The 15,375-nt window shown below is 39.3% G+C and overlaps 1 protein-coding gene across 1 annotated transcript in view; it reads left to right on the top strand.

Annotated features, from left to right (window-relative positions):
- PLCH2 (phospholipase C eta 2) overlaps window positions 1-15,375 on the top strand; it is a 357,956-nt gene that overhangs the window by 291,111 nt on the left and 51,470 nt on the right. The window contains 2 exon segments of the mRNA XM_074306508.1: window positions 7,896-8,070; window positions 14,073-14,180. Coding sequence (XP_074162609.1) covers window positions 7,896-8,070; window positions 14,073-14,180 — 283 coding nt within the window.

Below are 15,375 nucleotides of genomic sequence, written 5' to 3'. Positions count from 1 at the left end.
ATAATTATGATACAGAGGAGGGATTAGCCTTTTTCTGCTTTGTTCTATAAGCCAGAGCCAGGATCAACAAGATGGAGATTGTTGTAAAGAGTTAGATTTAAGCATGATGTAAAAATAAGCAAAATATAACAAAAATCTTCCTAACAATCAGCACTGATCCAAAGTGAGTTGTCTTGAAAAGTGCTGGATTCAGAGCCCCAGCCCTGAAGTCAGGAGGACCTGAGTTCAAATCTGGACTCAGACATTTAACACTTCCTGGCAAGGACCCTGGGCAAGTCACTTAACTCCAATTTCCTCAGAAAAAAAAAAAAAAAAACAACCAAAAACAAAATGAGCTAAAGAAATGGCAAATCACAACTCCAATTGCTCGGGGGGGGAAAAAGTGTTGGATTCCCCTCCCAGAAGATCTCTGAGCTTGGACTGGAGAACCATCGATCAGGTATATTGTATATTTGGTTAAGGATGGCTTGGTTGAGATGGCCACTGAGATCCTTCCACCTCTCAAATTCTGTCATTTTATAGAGCTAAGAGGTATTAATAGTTTCAATGGATTGGGTCAGTTGGCGTGAGGCTAGATAGTTGCCTCAACTGCTGGGACAAGAATAATATCCTAATGAGATTACATCATAACTTTTCTTTTAATCACTGGACATCTACGCCTTCCCCATATCAAATACACAAATACATTCTGGCCATACTGCTCCTCCCCTAACACACACACACACCCCCACACCCCCCCCCACACACACACACACACACACACACACACACACACACACCATAACCACTTCCCAATAAGCTCCTTTCTCATTATCTCTGATTGTGTCCTTTGATCCCTGCCCCACCCTCTTCTTCTGGCAGAAAACCAAGACTTCTCACCTGAAATCACCTTTGCTAGCAGGTTATGGTTCTCTTCTTCCCTTATATTTCTCTCCTGAAGCCCTGATCTCCTCTGGAACGCTCTTGAACAGAGAGCCTCTCTAGGACAGAGGAGCAGACAGGGTCAGAGCTGTGGTTTGAGGAAGGTTCACATGGTGGCTGTGTACAGGACATATTGGGGTCCTATTCAATTCTCACACTCTGTGATCCTGAAGTAGAATCAAGACTTAGTGACTTATTGATGAGGAAGAGGAGAAATCTCTTCCTGGCTGTAAGATTATGTGTGTGGGACTGTGGTACGAGCACATCCGTGCCCACCTGTTTGGGGATGTGATCCTGTCTGCCTGTTTCTGAAGTTCAGTGGGCAAACAGCCTCCCACATGCATGTAATAAACCCATTTATTATGGTTCCCATATTAATTACCCCAGAGGAGACACACAGCCTTCAGGCCCGCTTTGTTATCACTCAGCATGGTTGCAAGACACCATTTAAAAAAAAATTCCAATTTAGCTTCTCAAAATAGACTGTCTATTATGACTTTTGCATTCAAGTCTCATCAAATGGAGGCTCTCGGTCTGGGAAGGAAGTGTTAATTGTACCAGTAAGAAAAAAAAGGAGCAAGATTAATTTGAGAATTAAAAATAGAGTGACACTTTCATAAATTGGTGGGCCCAGCTCCGAGTGAGGTCTGATTGTAATCAGGGAGATAAGCATCTTCAGCTCAGGCTGGTGGCTTAGCAGGATTTCTGGAGTGGAGAAATGAAACTCCCAGTCTCTGTGACAGACAAATGCAGGGAGAGCCCAGGATTGGATTCAGTGAATATTTATTAAGCTCTCACTTGGCGCCAGGCAATCAGTCAACCAAGAAGCATTTATAAGCACCTACTATGCGCCAAGTACCGTACTAAGTGATGAGATTGTAAAGAAAGGCACAAAGAGGGTCTCTGTCCTCAAGGGGTCTGATTCTAATGGGAGAGATTACAGTAAATATAGGTATATAGGAGATATCTGGAGAGAAAATGGAAGATGATACCAGAGGGAAGATGCTGGCAATGGGAGTGGGAAAATGGAATTGGAAAAACCCTTTGAAGAAGGCTCCATTTAAGCTGAATTGTGAAAGAGATGTAGGGAGTCAGGAGATGAAGATAACAGGGAGGAAGGTACAGGCCCCGAGGCAGGAAATAGGGTGATGTGTCAAGAAACAGCAACTATACCAGTCTCTCTGAACTTTATGCTACAGGCTGGGGGTACCAAGACAAATGTGAAATAGTCCCTTTCTGCAAGGAGGCAGCAACGAGGTGGAACCCTGGAGTAGGAAGACCCGAGTTCAAATACAGCCCCAGATGTTTACTTTAAGTTGAGGCAATTCACTCAATTTTTGTGTGCTTCACTTTCTACAACTGCAAAATGGGGATAATAGTGACATATGCCTCCCAGGATCGAATAAAATTATAGTAAAGGAGATAATAGAAAAGTACACATATATGTTAGCTGTTATTCTATTAATGACATTAATATTATTAATAGGTAGTTATTAGTTGTTATAGGGATAATAGTGACATATGCCTCCCAAAATTGTGGTGAGGATCGAATAAAATTATAATAAAGGAGATAATAGAAAAGGACACATATGTGTTAGCTGTTATTCTATTAATGACATTAATATTATTAATAGGTAGTTATTAGTTGTTATAGGGATAATAGTGACATATGCCTCCCAAAATTGTGGTGAGGATCGAATAAAATTATAATAAAGGAGATAATAGAAAAGGACACATATATGTTAGCTGTTATTCTATTAATGACATTAATGTTATTAATAGGTAGTTATTAGTTGTTATAGGGATAATAGTGACATATGCCTCCCAAAATTGTGGTGAGGATTGAATAAAATTATAATAAAGGAGATAATAGAAAAGGACACATATATGTTAACTGTTATTCTATTAATGACATTAATATTATTATTAGGTAGTTATTAGTTGTTATAGGGATAATAGTGGCATATGCCTCCCAAAATTGTGGTGAGGATTGAATAAAATTATAATAAAGGAGATAATAGAAAAGGACACATATATGTTAGCTGTTATTATATTAATGACATTAATATTATTATTAGGTAGTTATTAGTTGTTATGGGGATAATAGTGACATATACCTCCCAAGGTTATTGTGAGGATCAAATAAAATTTAAAGGAGATAACAGAAAAGCACACATAAATGTTAGCTATTATGCTATTAATGACATTAATATTACTAACAGCATGCTATTAGTCTATTAGGGAATGCAACACAACCCCTATAAATAAATTACAACATAGATACAAAGCAAATATAAGATAATTTCAGGGAGAAGGGACTAGAGGCTGGGGGATCGGGAAGGATACTTGAGTTGGTACTTAAAGTGAGAGAAATAAGAAGGTCTAAGGAGGGGAGATGGAGGGAAGAGACATTCTAGTCAAGGAGGACAGCCTGTTCCCTATTTGGGGAATAGCTGGGAAGTGAGTGTCATTGTATTAAAGGTTATATGAAAGGGAATCAGATTTAAGAAGACTGGAAAGGTAGGAGAAGGCAAGTGATGAATGCCAAACAGAGAGCATTTGTATTTGATGCTGAAGGTAATAGGGAGCCCAGTGGGGTTTATTGGATAAGGGAGATGATGTGATCAGACCTGAATTTTAGAAAAACCACTTTGATGGCTGAAGGAGGATAGATTGGAATGGGGAAAGAATTGAGGCAAGCTATTGTAATAGTATATACCTAATAATATATTGTAATAGTATATACCTCAAGTATAAGGTAATGAATGTCTTCACCAGTATGGGGGGAATATCAGAAGAGAAAAGGAGATATTTTCTTTTTTCCCTTTTAAAAAATCATTTAGTAGTCTATTTCCCCCAGTTACATGTAAAAACTATTTTAAACATTCATTTAAAAAACTTTGAGTCCAAATTCTCTCCCTTCCCCTCCTCTTGTTGAGAAGGTAAGCCATTCTGTGGGGTATGGTGGTTGAACTCTCCCACATATATTGGGATTTGGGTTCAGTGTCATGAGATATCTCAAAATAATTTGTAGGTTTAGACCATCTCCAAATCAAGAGGCTAAGATTTTATTATTATGCCATTATCAGGCTAAGTTCCAAAAGAGAAGTAAAGTATAAGTAGGTTCTTTTATTGGAGAAAAAGTGGGGAGTTAATATTTATATCTGGGCCTTCTGGTTGGATACAATAACTGTAGGATCATGATAATTTTGTCAATGCAAGGAATCCAACAAGGGCCCACTATGACAAAGGCTCACTTAAGAACAATAAAAAGGCTCACTTAGGGACAGAATAATCTGTCAATACTCCTACCTGCTTGCCTCTAGAAACCACTGTAGGAATTCAACTAAGGCCCACTTAAAACCCACTTAAAATTCCACAGAAGTCTTCTCCTGTCAACTTCTCTACCTGGCTACCTGGGGACTTTTTTTGCTGGGCTCTTATTCACCCCATCATTTCCAAATAGGTTATATATGTGTAGTCGTGCAAAACATTTCCATATTAGTCATTACCAAAAAAAATCCCTCAAGAAAAAAATTTAAAAGTCTGTTTCAATCTATATTCAGATACCATCAGTTCTTTCTCTGGGGATGGATAGAATTTTTCATCATAAGTCCTTCAGAGTTGTCTCGGATCATTGTCTTGCTGAGAACAGCTAAGTCATTCACTGCTGATCATCTCACAATATTCCTATTATTTTGTACATAGTATATTTTACTTTGCATCAGCATGAAAGCCTTTCCAGATGTTTCTGAGAGCATCCTGTTCATTATTTCTTATAACAAAATAGTATTCCATTATAATCACATATTATAATTTAGAATTTTGTAAATTTAGAATTATAAATTTAGAATTTTATAAATTTAGAATTATAAATTTAGAATTTTATAAATTTAGAATTATAAATTTAGAATTTTATAAATTTAGAATTATAAATTTAGAATTTTGTAAATTTAGAATTATAAATTTAGAATTTTATAAATTTAGAATTATAAATTTAGAATTTTATAAATTCAGAATTATAAATTTAGAATTATAAATTTAGAATTTTATAAATTTAGAATTATAAATTAGAATTTTGTAAGTTTAGAATTATAAATTTAGAATTTTGTAAATTTAGAATTATAAATTTATAATGTTTAACTAGTCCTCAATTGATGGATATCACCTGGACTTCTAATTCTTTGCCACCAGAGAAGAGCTACATAACTATTTTTGCACGTAGAGTTGAAAGGGGGGTATTTTCAAGAGATATTGTTCGTGAATCCATTTGGGGTTTTCTGGACAAGAATCCTGGAATGGTTTTGCCATTTCCTTCAACAGCTCATTTTACAGATAAGGAAGCTGAGGCAAACAAAATGAAGTGACTTGCTCAGGATCACGTAACTAGTAAGTATCTGAGACTGAATTTGAATTTAGGAAACTGATTCTTCTTGATTCTGGGTCTGGGGGTCTATCCACTGCACTATCTAGCTGCCATTGAGAGATGTTGCAGAGGTACAAATGGCAAGGATGGGCAGCAGTTTGGAATTGAGGAATATGAGAGAGGAATTGAGAATGAAACCTAAGTGAGCCTAATCATATCCTCCAGTGAACAGGGAAATTAGGAAAAGGGGAGCTTTAGAGAGAGGATGGGGGAGGGTATGAGTACAGGTTTGGACAGGTTGAGATTAAGATGTCTACAGAATATCCAGTTCACAAGGTCTAAGAGATAACTGGAGAATTGAGACTGGAGATCAGGAGAGAGGTTCAAACTCTGGTTAAGTAGATTTGAGAATCTTGGGCACAGAGATGATAACTAAGACCACCAGAGCAGTTAAAATCATGTGATGAAATAACATAAAGGGAGAAGAGAAAAAAGTCCAGGACAAGGGATGAGGAGAGACATTCATCCTTAGTGGACATGTTGTTGAGGAAGATCCAGCAAAGGAGACAGAGAAGGAGTGGTTAGGCAATCAGAAGGAGAACCAGGAGAGATGAGGGTATGCTGAAAACCTAGAAAAATGAGCGTATCAAGATGAAGAAGATGTAAAAGGCTGCAGAGAGATCAGGAGGATTAGGATTGAGAAAAGACTAATAGATGTAGCAAGTGGTGATTGCCTGGGGCTAAAAAGGTCCCCATGGTGGCCCCAATGGGAACTTAATATCTTAAGTGGACTTGATGGGGAGGGGAGGGTCAGAGGTGAAAGATTAATAGAGATGATCTGGGCTGGAAGGATTCTGAAGAAGGTGCTTAAAGTGTGATGCAATTCATTGCTATTATAATCATATCTCCATAATAATGTGATTACAATAATACATTCTGCTCTGAGTTGGAGAATTGTAATAACAATAATAGCTGACATTTCCATAGAGTATTAAGGTCTATAGAGGACTTCCCACACACATCATCTCATTTGAGCCTGGGAGGTAGGGAACCACATGTATCCTCATTTTCCTAATGAGGCAATGAGGAAGTGAGAGAAGAGTTTGCCCCAGAGATCCACAGCTAGGAAGGGTCTGAGGCAGGGTTAGAACCCAAGTCCTGCTGACTTAACTCACTCTGCTGACTTAGCTCACTGAGGCCTTTGTGGAAAGAAGGGCTAGCCTGGGAATCAGGGAGGTGGGATTCAAGTCTTACCTTGGAGAGAGAGACAGAGAAAGAGAGAGAAACAGGCAGAGACAGAGGAGGGAGACACACAGAGATAGAGACATAAAAAGAGGGACACTGACAGAGGAGAGAGAGACAGACAGACAGAGACAAACATATAGATAGCTAGACAGAGAGAGAGGGAGATAGAATAAATATAAATGCACACATGGGCTTTGTTTCCTCATTGTAAAGTGAGGAGGGCTGGATGAGAGGGCTACAAGTTGCCTAGGATGATTAAAATAGTCTTTCTAGGCTCTAAATTTATCATCCAGCCATCCCTGCCCCTCTTCCCTGACTACATATCGTAGGTTTGATGAATGATTTTAGGTCATTGTAGTTTGGAAGCTCTTGTGTCTTTTCTGTTTTGTTTATCTACTTGTTGACTCTGCTCCTCTCTCCCTATTTTCCTTTCATATCTCCTCCTGTCCTGCTCCCATCTTCTTTATCCTCCTTTCCTCTCTCCTTCCTTCCTTCTCTGTTCTCCTTTTTCTCTTACTCTCTCATTCTCTTCCTCTATCTCTTTTTCTCTGTTCTCTTGCCTTCCTTCTGCTCTTTCTTTCCTTCTCCTCTTTCATCCTTCCCTTTTCCTTTACTTTCTCTCTCCCTTTTCTTCTATCTCCTTTGATCTTTCTCCTTTTCTCCCTCTCTCCTCTTATCTTTATTTTTTCTTTGTTTCTTCCTTCCTTCTTTCCTTCCCTTCCCTCCTTAGTTTCTTTCTTTCCTTTCCCTTCTTTTTGTCCTTCTTTCTTTCCTTCCTTTTTTTTCCTTTCCTTGTTTCCCTTTCTTCTCCTTTCCTTTTCCTTCCCTTCTTCCTTTTCTTTCCCCTTCTTTCCCTTTCCTTTTCCTTCCTTTTTTCCTTTCTTCCTTTCTTTCTTTTCCTTTTTCCCTTTCTTTCCCTTTCCTTTTTCTTCCTTCTTTCCTCCCTTCCTTTTTTCCTTTTCTCTTTCCTTTCCTTCTTTCCCTTTCATTTCCCCTCCTTCCTTCCTCTCTCACTGTGTCCTCTGTTCTTCTCTCCCTCCCTCTTTCTCCTTTTCTCCCCCTTTTTTCCTTCTTTCTCCTCTATTTTCTTCTCTCTCTTCTTCCATTTCAACTCTTTTTTTCTTCCTTCTCCATGTGCCTTCCTCCTCAATTCTCTTCTGCTTCCCTCCCTCGCTGAAACATGTACATTTTCTACAAAATCCATAATTGATACCAGAACCTCATCAGCCTACAGTCCTATAACCTTCCTTTTATATCTATTTCCTGACAAAGGCACTTTTCTCTACTCTGTTCTTGAGTGCCAGGGGTCTAACAGTTGAGTCAGTTCTTCTTATTTGCCCCTCTTCCTCTCCCCTCCTCCCAGGTATCCAGTGATCCTGTCCATCGAGAACCACTGCAGTGTCCTTCAGCAGAAGAAGATGGCACAGTACCTGATTGACATCCTAGGGGACAAACTGGACTTGTCAACAGTGAGCAGTGAGGAAGATTCAACCACTCTGCCATCTCCTGAGAAGCTGAAGGGCAAGATCTTAGTGAAGGTAAAGGCTCTGCCTGTCCTGGACTTCCTAAAATTGTAACACACTACCTGAGGAGCTGGGGGAGGGCCAGGGGTTCTTCAAATATATATATATATATGTGTGTGTGTGTGTGTGTGTGTGTGTGTGTGTGTGTGTAAATGTATCTGAAAATTATCTGGTGTTTTTAATTGTCCCCAAGCTCAATAGTTGTGGGAATCATAACTGAAAAAAGAAATCTAAAAAGATTAATAGATTAAGATGAATAAGATTAAAATTATTATTAATATTAAAATAAAATTTAAAAATTAAGATGAATAATCTTAAGAGACAGATATATCTTTCAATAAGAAAGGTGATTTTTTTCTGTATTTCATGAATGATTTTAAGTTTGAAAACATGAGTGACTGAAAGAAGGGTTGTGCTTATACCAGAAATAAAGGTGTTTAAAATGAGGATGGGCATTTGTAGGGAGGTTAATGAGTTTATAATTTGCTTATCTTGACTTTGAGATGCTACAGGAGCCAAATAGAGATGTGCAGCAGATGGTTAATGATGGAAGGTTGAAGCTCAGGAGTGAGATAGGGGAACTAAGTGACATAATGGAAAAGGTACTAGGAAAATGGTGTCAGGAAGACCTGAATTTGAATCTTGTCTCAGACCCTTCATACCTATGTTACCCTATATGAGGCACTGAACTTCTTTCAGCTTTAGTTTCCCCATTTACAAAATGAAAGGACTGGACTAGATGGCTTCTAAGAAATCTTCCAACTCTAATCAATGTTCCTCTATAATCCATATCAAGTTCTTATCATTTCAGGGAGGGAGAAAGATTTGGAATTCAATTAAAAAATGAATGTTAAAAATTGTCTTTACATGTAATTGGAAAAAATAAAGTACTATTTAAAATAGAAATCTATGTTCTTATGATTTTTCCGTCAAGGCTGGACAGTTCGAATATCAGGGAAGGAAAAGAGGTTTGGCCTCCAGCCTTATGTGTCTCCACTTTAGATTCTCATGCATATTGGAACACAGGTGTGCTGTTAAATGTTTAATAACCAACTCTATGAAAATTCAAGGCAAACTTTTAAATTTAATATGCCTCACTCACATTTTCTCCATCATTTTTTAAAGTTCTAGGCAATAAAAAAACAATAAGTAAAATTCTGATTAGGAGCATTTGCTCATACTGAATGCTCATACTGAAAATTTAACAACTGGCCTGAATGTTTTGGCTCCAGCACACTCCTGGGATGGGAGAATAACAAAAGGAAGATTTATATTGTCAGATGCAATGTGATTTTGCAGAAAATAACCTGGTCCAGAACTCTAGATATCTAGTTCTGTTCCAGGTTTTACCTGGTCTCAGAAGCCAGAACTGATACAAAGAATGCAAGTTTCTAGTTTGAGAGACTAGGACTCTTGAAAGTCATCTGGTTCATTCCCTTCATTTTGACAGATGAGGAAACTGAGGCACATAGATAAAATGCAATAATAGGCTCTTAACCCTAAAGCTGTAAGAGATTTCAGAGGCCCAAAAGTCCAACCCATCTCCCATTTTTATCATTCAATCATTTCAGTCATGGCTCTTTGTGATCCCATTTGGCTTTTGTTTTGGTTTTGGGGATTTTTTGCAAAGAGACTGGAGTGGTTTGCCATTTCTTTCTCAAACTCATTTTATAGCTGAGAAAACTGAGGCACACAGGGTAAAGGGACTTGCTTAGAGTCACATAGCTTGTATCTGAGACCAGATTTGCACTCAAGTCCTCCTGAGTTAAGATCTAACAGTCTAATGACTGTGCCACCTACCAGTCCTACCTCCCATTTTACAGATGAGAAGACTGGAACATATAGAGATGAAATGACTCACATAGAAAATAACAACCATCAAACCCAAGTCCACTATCTCTAAATCCAATGTTCTTTCCAAGTTATCACCTTGCTAATTTCAGTTCCATGCAAGGAAAATCTGATTCTTGGAATCAGAGCTGTTCAAAAATGGGATGGAATCTCTATGAGGAATGGGCTTCCCTATCACTGGAAGGCCTGAAGACTTAGATGATCACTCTGTTGGGAATGTTATCCATGAAACTCCTATTCAAGTAAAGGTTGCACCTTGTGATCCTTCCCAGATCTAAGATTCTATGATTATACTGCCACTTCCGCCAGTGTGATCTTGGGTAATTAATTTAACCTAAATCACTCTGGGCCTCAGTTTCCCCAGTTTTAAAATGAAGAGATTGGTCTAGATCAGCAGCCTGCTGAGGATGTTGATGCAGCTGCTGGGTTATGGCAAATGGGTTGATGGGGCGGAGAGTGTGAGCTTTTGTTTTTACTATAGTCCGGCCTTCCCACAGTCTGAGGGACAGTGAACTGGCCCCTATTTAAAAAGTTTGAGGACCACTGGTCTACATGATCTCTGATATTTCTTCTAATCCAGAAAATTCAGCACTGAAACCAAAAGGAACCTTAGAAATGACCTCAAATAACCTCTTCACTTAAAGATTAACAAACTGAGAACCAATGGTTAAGAAACTTCCCCAAGATCACCAGCTCCAAATCCATTGATATTCCCATAATACCACACTACTACTATGGTTCTAGATTATTGAATTTTTGTCCTTGACACATTCATAATAAATAATAGCAGTAATAGCTAACCTTTATATAGCACTTACAATGTACCAGGCACTGTGCTAAAGTGAACACTTTACAATTCTTATTTCTGATCCTTACAATAAACCCTGGAAGATAGATACTACTATTGTCCCCATTTTACAGATGAGGAGACTGAGGCAGGCATAAAATAAATGAAGTTCATGGTCACACAGCCAGTAAGTGAATAAGACATAATTTGAACTCAAGTCTTCCTCACTCTAGACCCAGTGTACTATCTACTGTTCCACTTAGTACGTCATAAAAATAGAGCATTTATTAAGCAGTTACTGTGTACCAGACACTGTGCTCAAAGAAATCTAGGCAACCTCTCAGAAACCATAGCTGCTTTGGAAGCAACAAGTTACCATGGAAACGGTGCTAGAAATGAGGTCAGAGAAACTGGGTTTGAATTCCTGCTTTGTTCCTTACTACTTAAGGGACTCTGCAAAGTTACTTCACTTCACTTCAATTTGGTAAACATTTATTAAGTGACTACTATGTGCCAGGCACTGTGCTAAGTGCTAAAGATACAAAAAGAAACAAATGAAGTGCCTGCCCCTAACATATCTGCAAACTAATCTCTCTGTATCTCAGTTTCCATAACTGTAAAGCTAGATGACCTTTAGGGGGTCTCTTTCACCTCCCAATCTATGATATAATCATCTTATATCTGCCAGGCTCTGGGTGCTGGGAGGGGGAATGAGCCCTGGGAGAACGCATGCTATTGTGGTATGTGATGGTGCTGTCCAGGGTCCTGCATCCATGGGAACCCTTCTGGCTGATAGTGTCGGAGAAACTTGTCTCTCTCTAATGAAGTGTCCATTTCCAGAAAAAGTCATTTAGCCCCTGATTGAGGCAGGTCTGGCCTTTCAATTGAACCCTCTTCTCTGCCTCTGGCCCTGGTTTCTGAAGGGTTTTGAAGCTATGTCCCGAAGGTAGCAATTGTAGAATGCCACAATTTTATTCTCAGTAGTCAGGAAAAGGAATGAGGACCCTAATTGGACAGCCAGCTATCCAAAGCCTTCCCTTGGGGCACATGCTAAAGGCTCCCCTGCCAGTCTCATACAGAAGCAAAGTTGAGTGTAACTGATTCACAGCTCAGACACAGAATGAACTCTGCTTCTTCCTTCTTGGTGAGAGAAACACTTGGCACCAGAAGCAGGGAAAGGCTGAGGCTGGCTGCTGCTATTAACAATTTGTGGTCTTAGAGGAGTCACAGGGAAATTGTGCAACAGTCCATATATGAAAAAGACCTTCAGGTCCCAGTGGACTTGCAAGTTCAATTTAGGAGCATCGATTTAGATTAGGAAGGTATCTAGAAATGAGCTCATCCTTGAGAACAGTTAGGTGATGCAGTAGATAGAGCACTAGCCCTGAAGTCAGGATGACCTGAGTTCAAATTTGACCTCAGACACTTAACACTTCCTAGTTGTGTGGCCCTGGGCAAGTCACTTAACCCTAAGTGCCTCAGCAAAAAACAAACAAACAAACAAAAAAAGAAAGAAAGAAAGAAATGAACTCATCCATTCCCTTCTTTCACAAAAGAGAAAACTGAAGACCCCCAAGAGAGGGAAAGGATTTGCCCAGTGTCATGCAATAGGAAGTACTGATGACTCAACAAGAAATTGTTAAATGCTACTAGGTGCCAGACAATGTGCTAAGTGCTTCACAGACAGAAAGAAAGGTAAAAGCAGGATCCCTGCCCCCAAGGAGTTCAGAGTCTGGCAGAGAGGACAGAGTTCTGGGCTTGGAGTTTTATACAAACATATACACATACAGAGCATATGCAGAGTAGGTCAAAGGTAACTTCAAAAGAGGCGCTGACCTTGGTGCTAATCAGGAAAGGTCTCCTGATGAAGGTGAGATTTGAGCTCAGTCTTGAAGTAGAGATGGGAGCAAGAAGGGCAAGAGGATTAGCCATACAAAAGGATGGAGAATGGAGGTGGAGGATCACAAGTAAGGAATAATCAAGGGACTAGTGTCTCTAGATTATAAGATACCTGGGAGGAGTAAGGTGGGGGGAAGGTTGAAAGAGAAGGGAGAAGCCAGGTAACTGAGAGGATAGGAGTGCTCTAAACAGAAAAAGAAAAGTTTGGAAGAGAGAAAGGTTAACAGCGGAAGATAATGAATTCAATTTTTAACCATGTTGAGCTTGAGGTACCTAGTAGATATCCAGTTCGAGATATCCAAAAGGCAACTGGCATAATAGAAAACAGTCTGGCAGAAATCAAGTTTAGACCAACATGTTACAACATATTCTACAATAAATTCTAAATAAATGTGTGACCTTAATATTTTAAAACATGCCAAAAAATTAGAAGCGAATCACATCATGATTCAGAGTTATGGATGAGGAAAAATATTCTTTGGGGAGGGGGAGATTTTAGTATTTTATTTTTAAGTCAACTTTATTATAGTTTTAGCTTCAAATTATTTTCTTTCTATCTTCCTCTTCCCCTCCTTTGAAAAAGCAAGAAAAACAAAACCTGTTATAAACACATACAGTGAAGCAAAACAAATTCCCACAGTTGTCATGTCCAAAAATATATGCCTCAATCTGCATTCTTGAGCCCATCACTCTCAATCTGGATGTGGGCAGCAGAACCCATCATGAGTTTTCCAGAACTGTGATTAGCCCTTGTGTTATCAGAATTAGGAGATGTATTCTTAAGGAAACAAGAGGCAGAGGCAATTACAAAAAAAAATTAAAATAGATAATTTTGATTACATGAAATAGAAAAGCTTATGCACAGACCAAAATAATGTGCTTAGGATTAGAAGAAAAGCCGGGAAACGGGGAATAATTTTTTGTATTAGATTTGGTAAACATGATATTTCAACCATCTAACAGATAAGCATAAGACCCAAACCCATTCCCTCATAAAGAAATGGCCACAGGATAGGAACAAGTTTCTCTAAAGAAAACTGTTAACAATCATAGGAAAGAATGCTCCAAATCTCTACTATTAAGAGAATTGCAGATCAAAAAGACCCCTGAGGTTTCAGCTTGTACCCTGCAAATTGTCAAAGATAATAAAAGGTGGGAATAGTGGTTGTTGGAGGAGTTGTGGCAAGCTAAGTACACTAGTGTATTATGGGTGAACTGTGAATCAATGGAACCATTTTGGGAAATATGTAGTTAAGTTGACTAAAATGCCCATACCCCATAGTGAGGTCAGATCTGCGGGAGAAGAACCAGGAGAAGACAATGTCAGGAAAGCCTGGAGGGGAGAAAGAATCAGGGGAAGACAGCGTGGCTATGAAGTAACCAAGGGCACCACACTCCCCCATCTGCTTTGTCTTTCTTTTCTTGCCTTATTTAATCTCACCATCTGACACCCTATTTTTTTTCCCTTTTTGATCCTCAGGGGAAGAAACTCCCAGCTAATATCAGTGAAGATGCAGAAGAGGGGGATGTATCTGACGAAGATAGCGCTGATGAAATTGATGATGACTGTAAGCTCATGAATGGAGATGTAAGTCAGAGAGTCCCTCAGGCCTTGGGTAAAAACACCAGCCATGAACCTCAGGCTTTCGGGCGACTCCCATTTTCATTGGTTCAGTAGGCATGCAAAGTTGACTGGAGCCTAGGAAGTAGCATGTCTAAAGAGACAGCCAGAAGGGAAAAATGGGGCGGCAGCATCCTTAAGAGATGACATATGGGACTCCCACTTGAAGTTCAGGAGTCAGGAAAGGGAGACTAAAAATAAGTGGGAGGGCAGGGGGGCTTGCTGGGTAGAAGGTCTTTTAACCAGTAGGATGGCACAGTTCAAAGGGAAATGTTCTTGTGAAGCCCTGTAAATAGATTTGATGCTGGGGATGCGGAAGAGCAAATGAACTCCAACTAACCCACGCACAGCCTGAGCATCCCAGGCCCATATTTGCAATAATTTCCAGCTAGAATATTCTTCCTGTGTGGTATTCTTTGCTCCAAGGTTCCCTTTGGGTCATAGATTTAAAGCCAGAAGGAACCTTAGTCTAGTCTTCTCATTTTACAGATGAGGAAACTGAGGCTCAGTGACTTGCTTAAGGTCACATAAGTAGTAAGCATCAGAGACAGGATTCCAATCTGAGGACTGTTGACTCCAGTGCTAGTGATTTTACTACAAAGCTACCCTACTCTAGGATGGGCATGGATGTTTTGGAGACTGTCCCAGGGGAAGGTGTTTGCTCAGTCCATGTAGGATTTATCAGCATCTAAGCTCCTTGAGAGCCAAGACTGACTCACTTTTGTTCTTGGACCCCCATTGCCTGGAACCCCATTGCCTGGAACCCCATTGCCTGGAGCTTAGGTTTGATAAAAGTAGGTACTTAATAAAATTGTTTGTTGTTTTTCAAAGTTTAAGAGGGATCATGTATTCATAGAAGATGTCAGGCTAAGTCCAAGTACTTCATTTTACAGATGTGGAAATCAAGGCTGGAATATGTTAAATGACTTGTCCAGGATTAGACTTGTCCAGAACTCAAGCTTTTCTGATCAAATCTGATTCTCTATTGACTTCCTGCCTCATGCTACATCTTGAGACTTGATGAGGGGGTTACATTGCTAATTGGTAGACCTGAGTTTGGACCTAGGTCCTATGATTCTAAATCGAGTAACTTTTTCTCCATACTATGTTTTCCTCAATCCTTTCCTTCTCTCCCTCCCAACCTCTATCTCTTCCTTTCTTC

Source organism: Sminthopsis crassicaudata, chromosome 3 (genome assembly GCF_048593235.1).
Source record: "Sminthopsis crassicaudata isolate SCR6 chromosome 3, ASM4859323v1, whole genome shotgun sequence".
Classification (NCBI taxonomy): Eukaryota; Metazoa; Chordata; class Mammalia; order Dasyuromorphia; family Dasyuridae; genus Sminthopsis; species Sminthopsis crassicaudata.
Note: the sequence above shows the minus strand (reverse complement) of the source record. Positions and strands in the feature narration are given on the sequence as shown.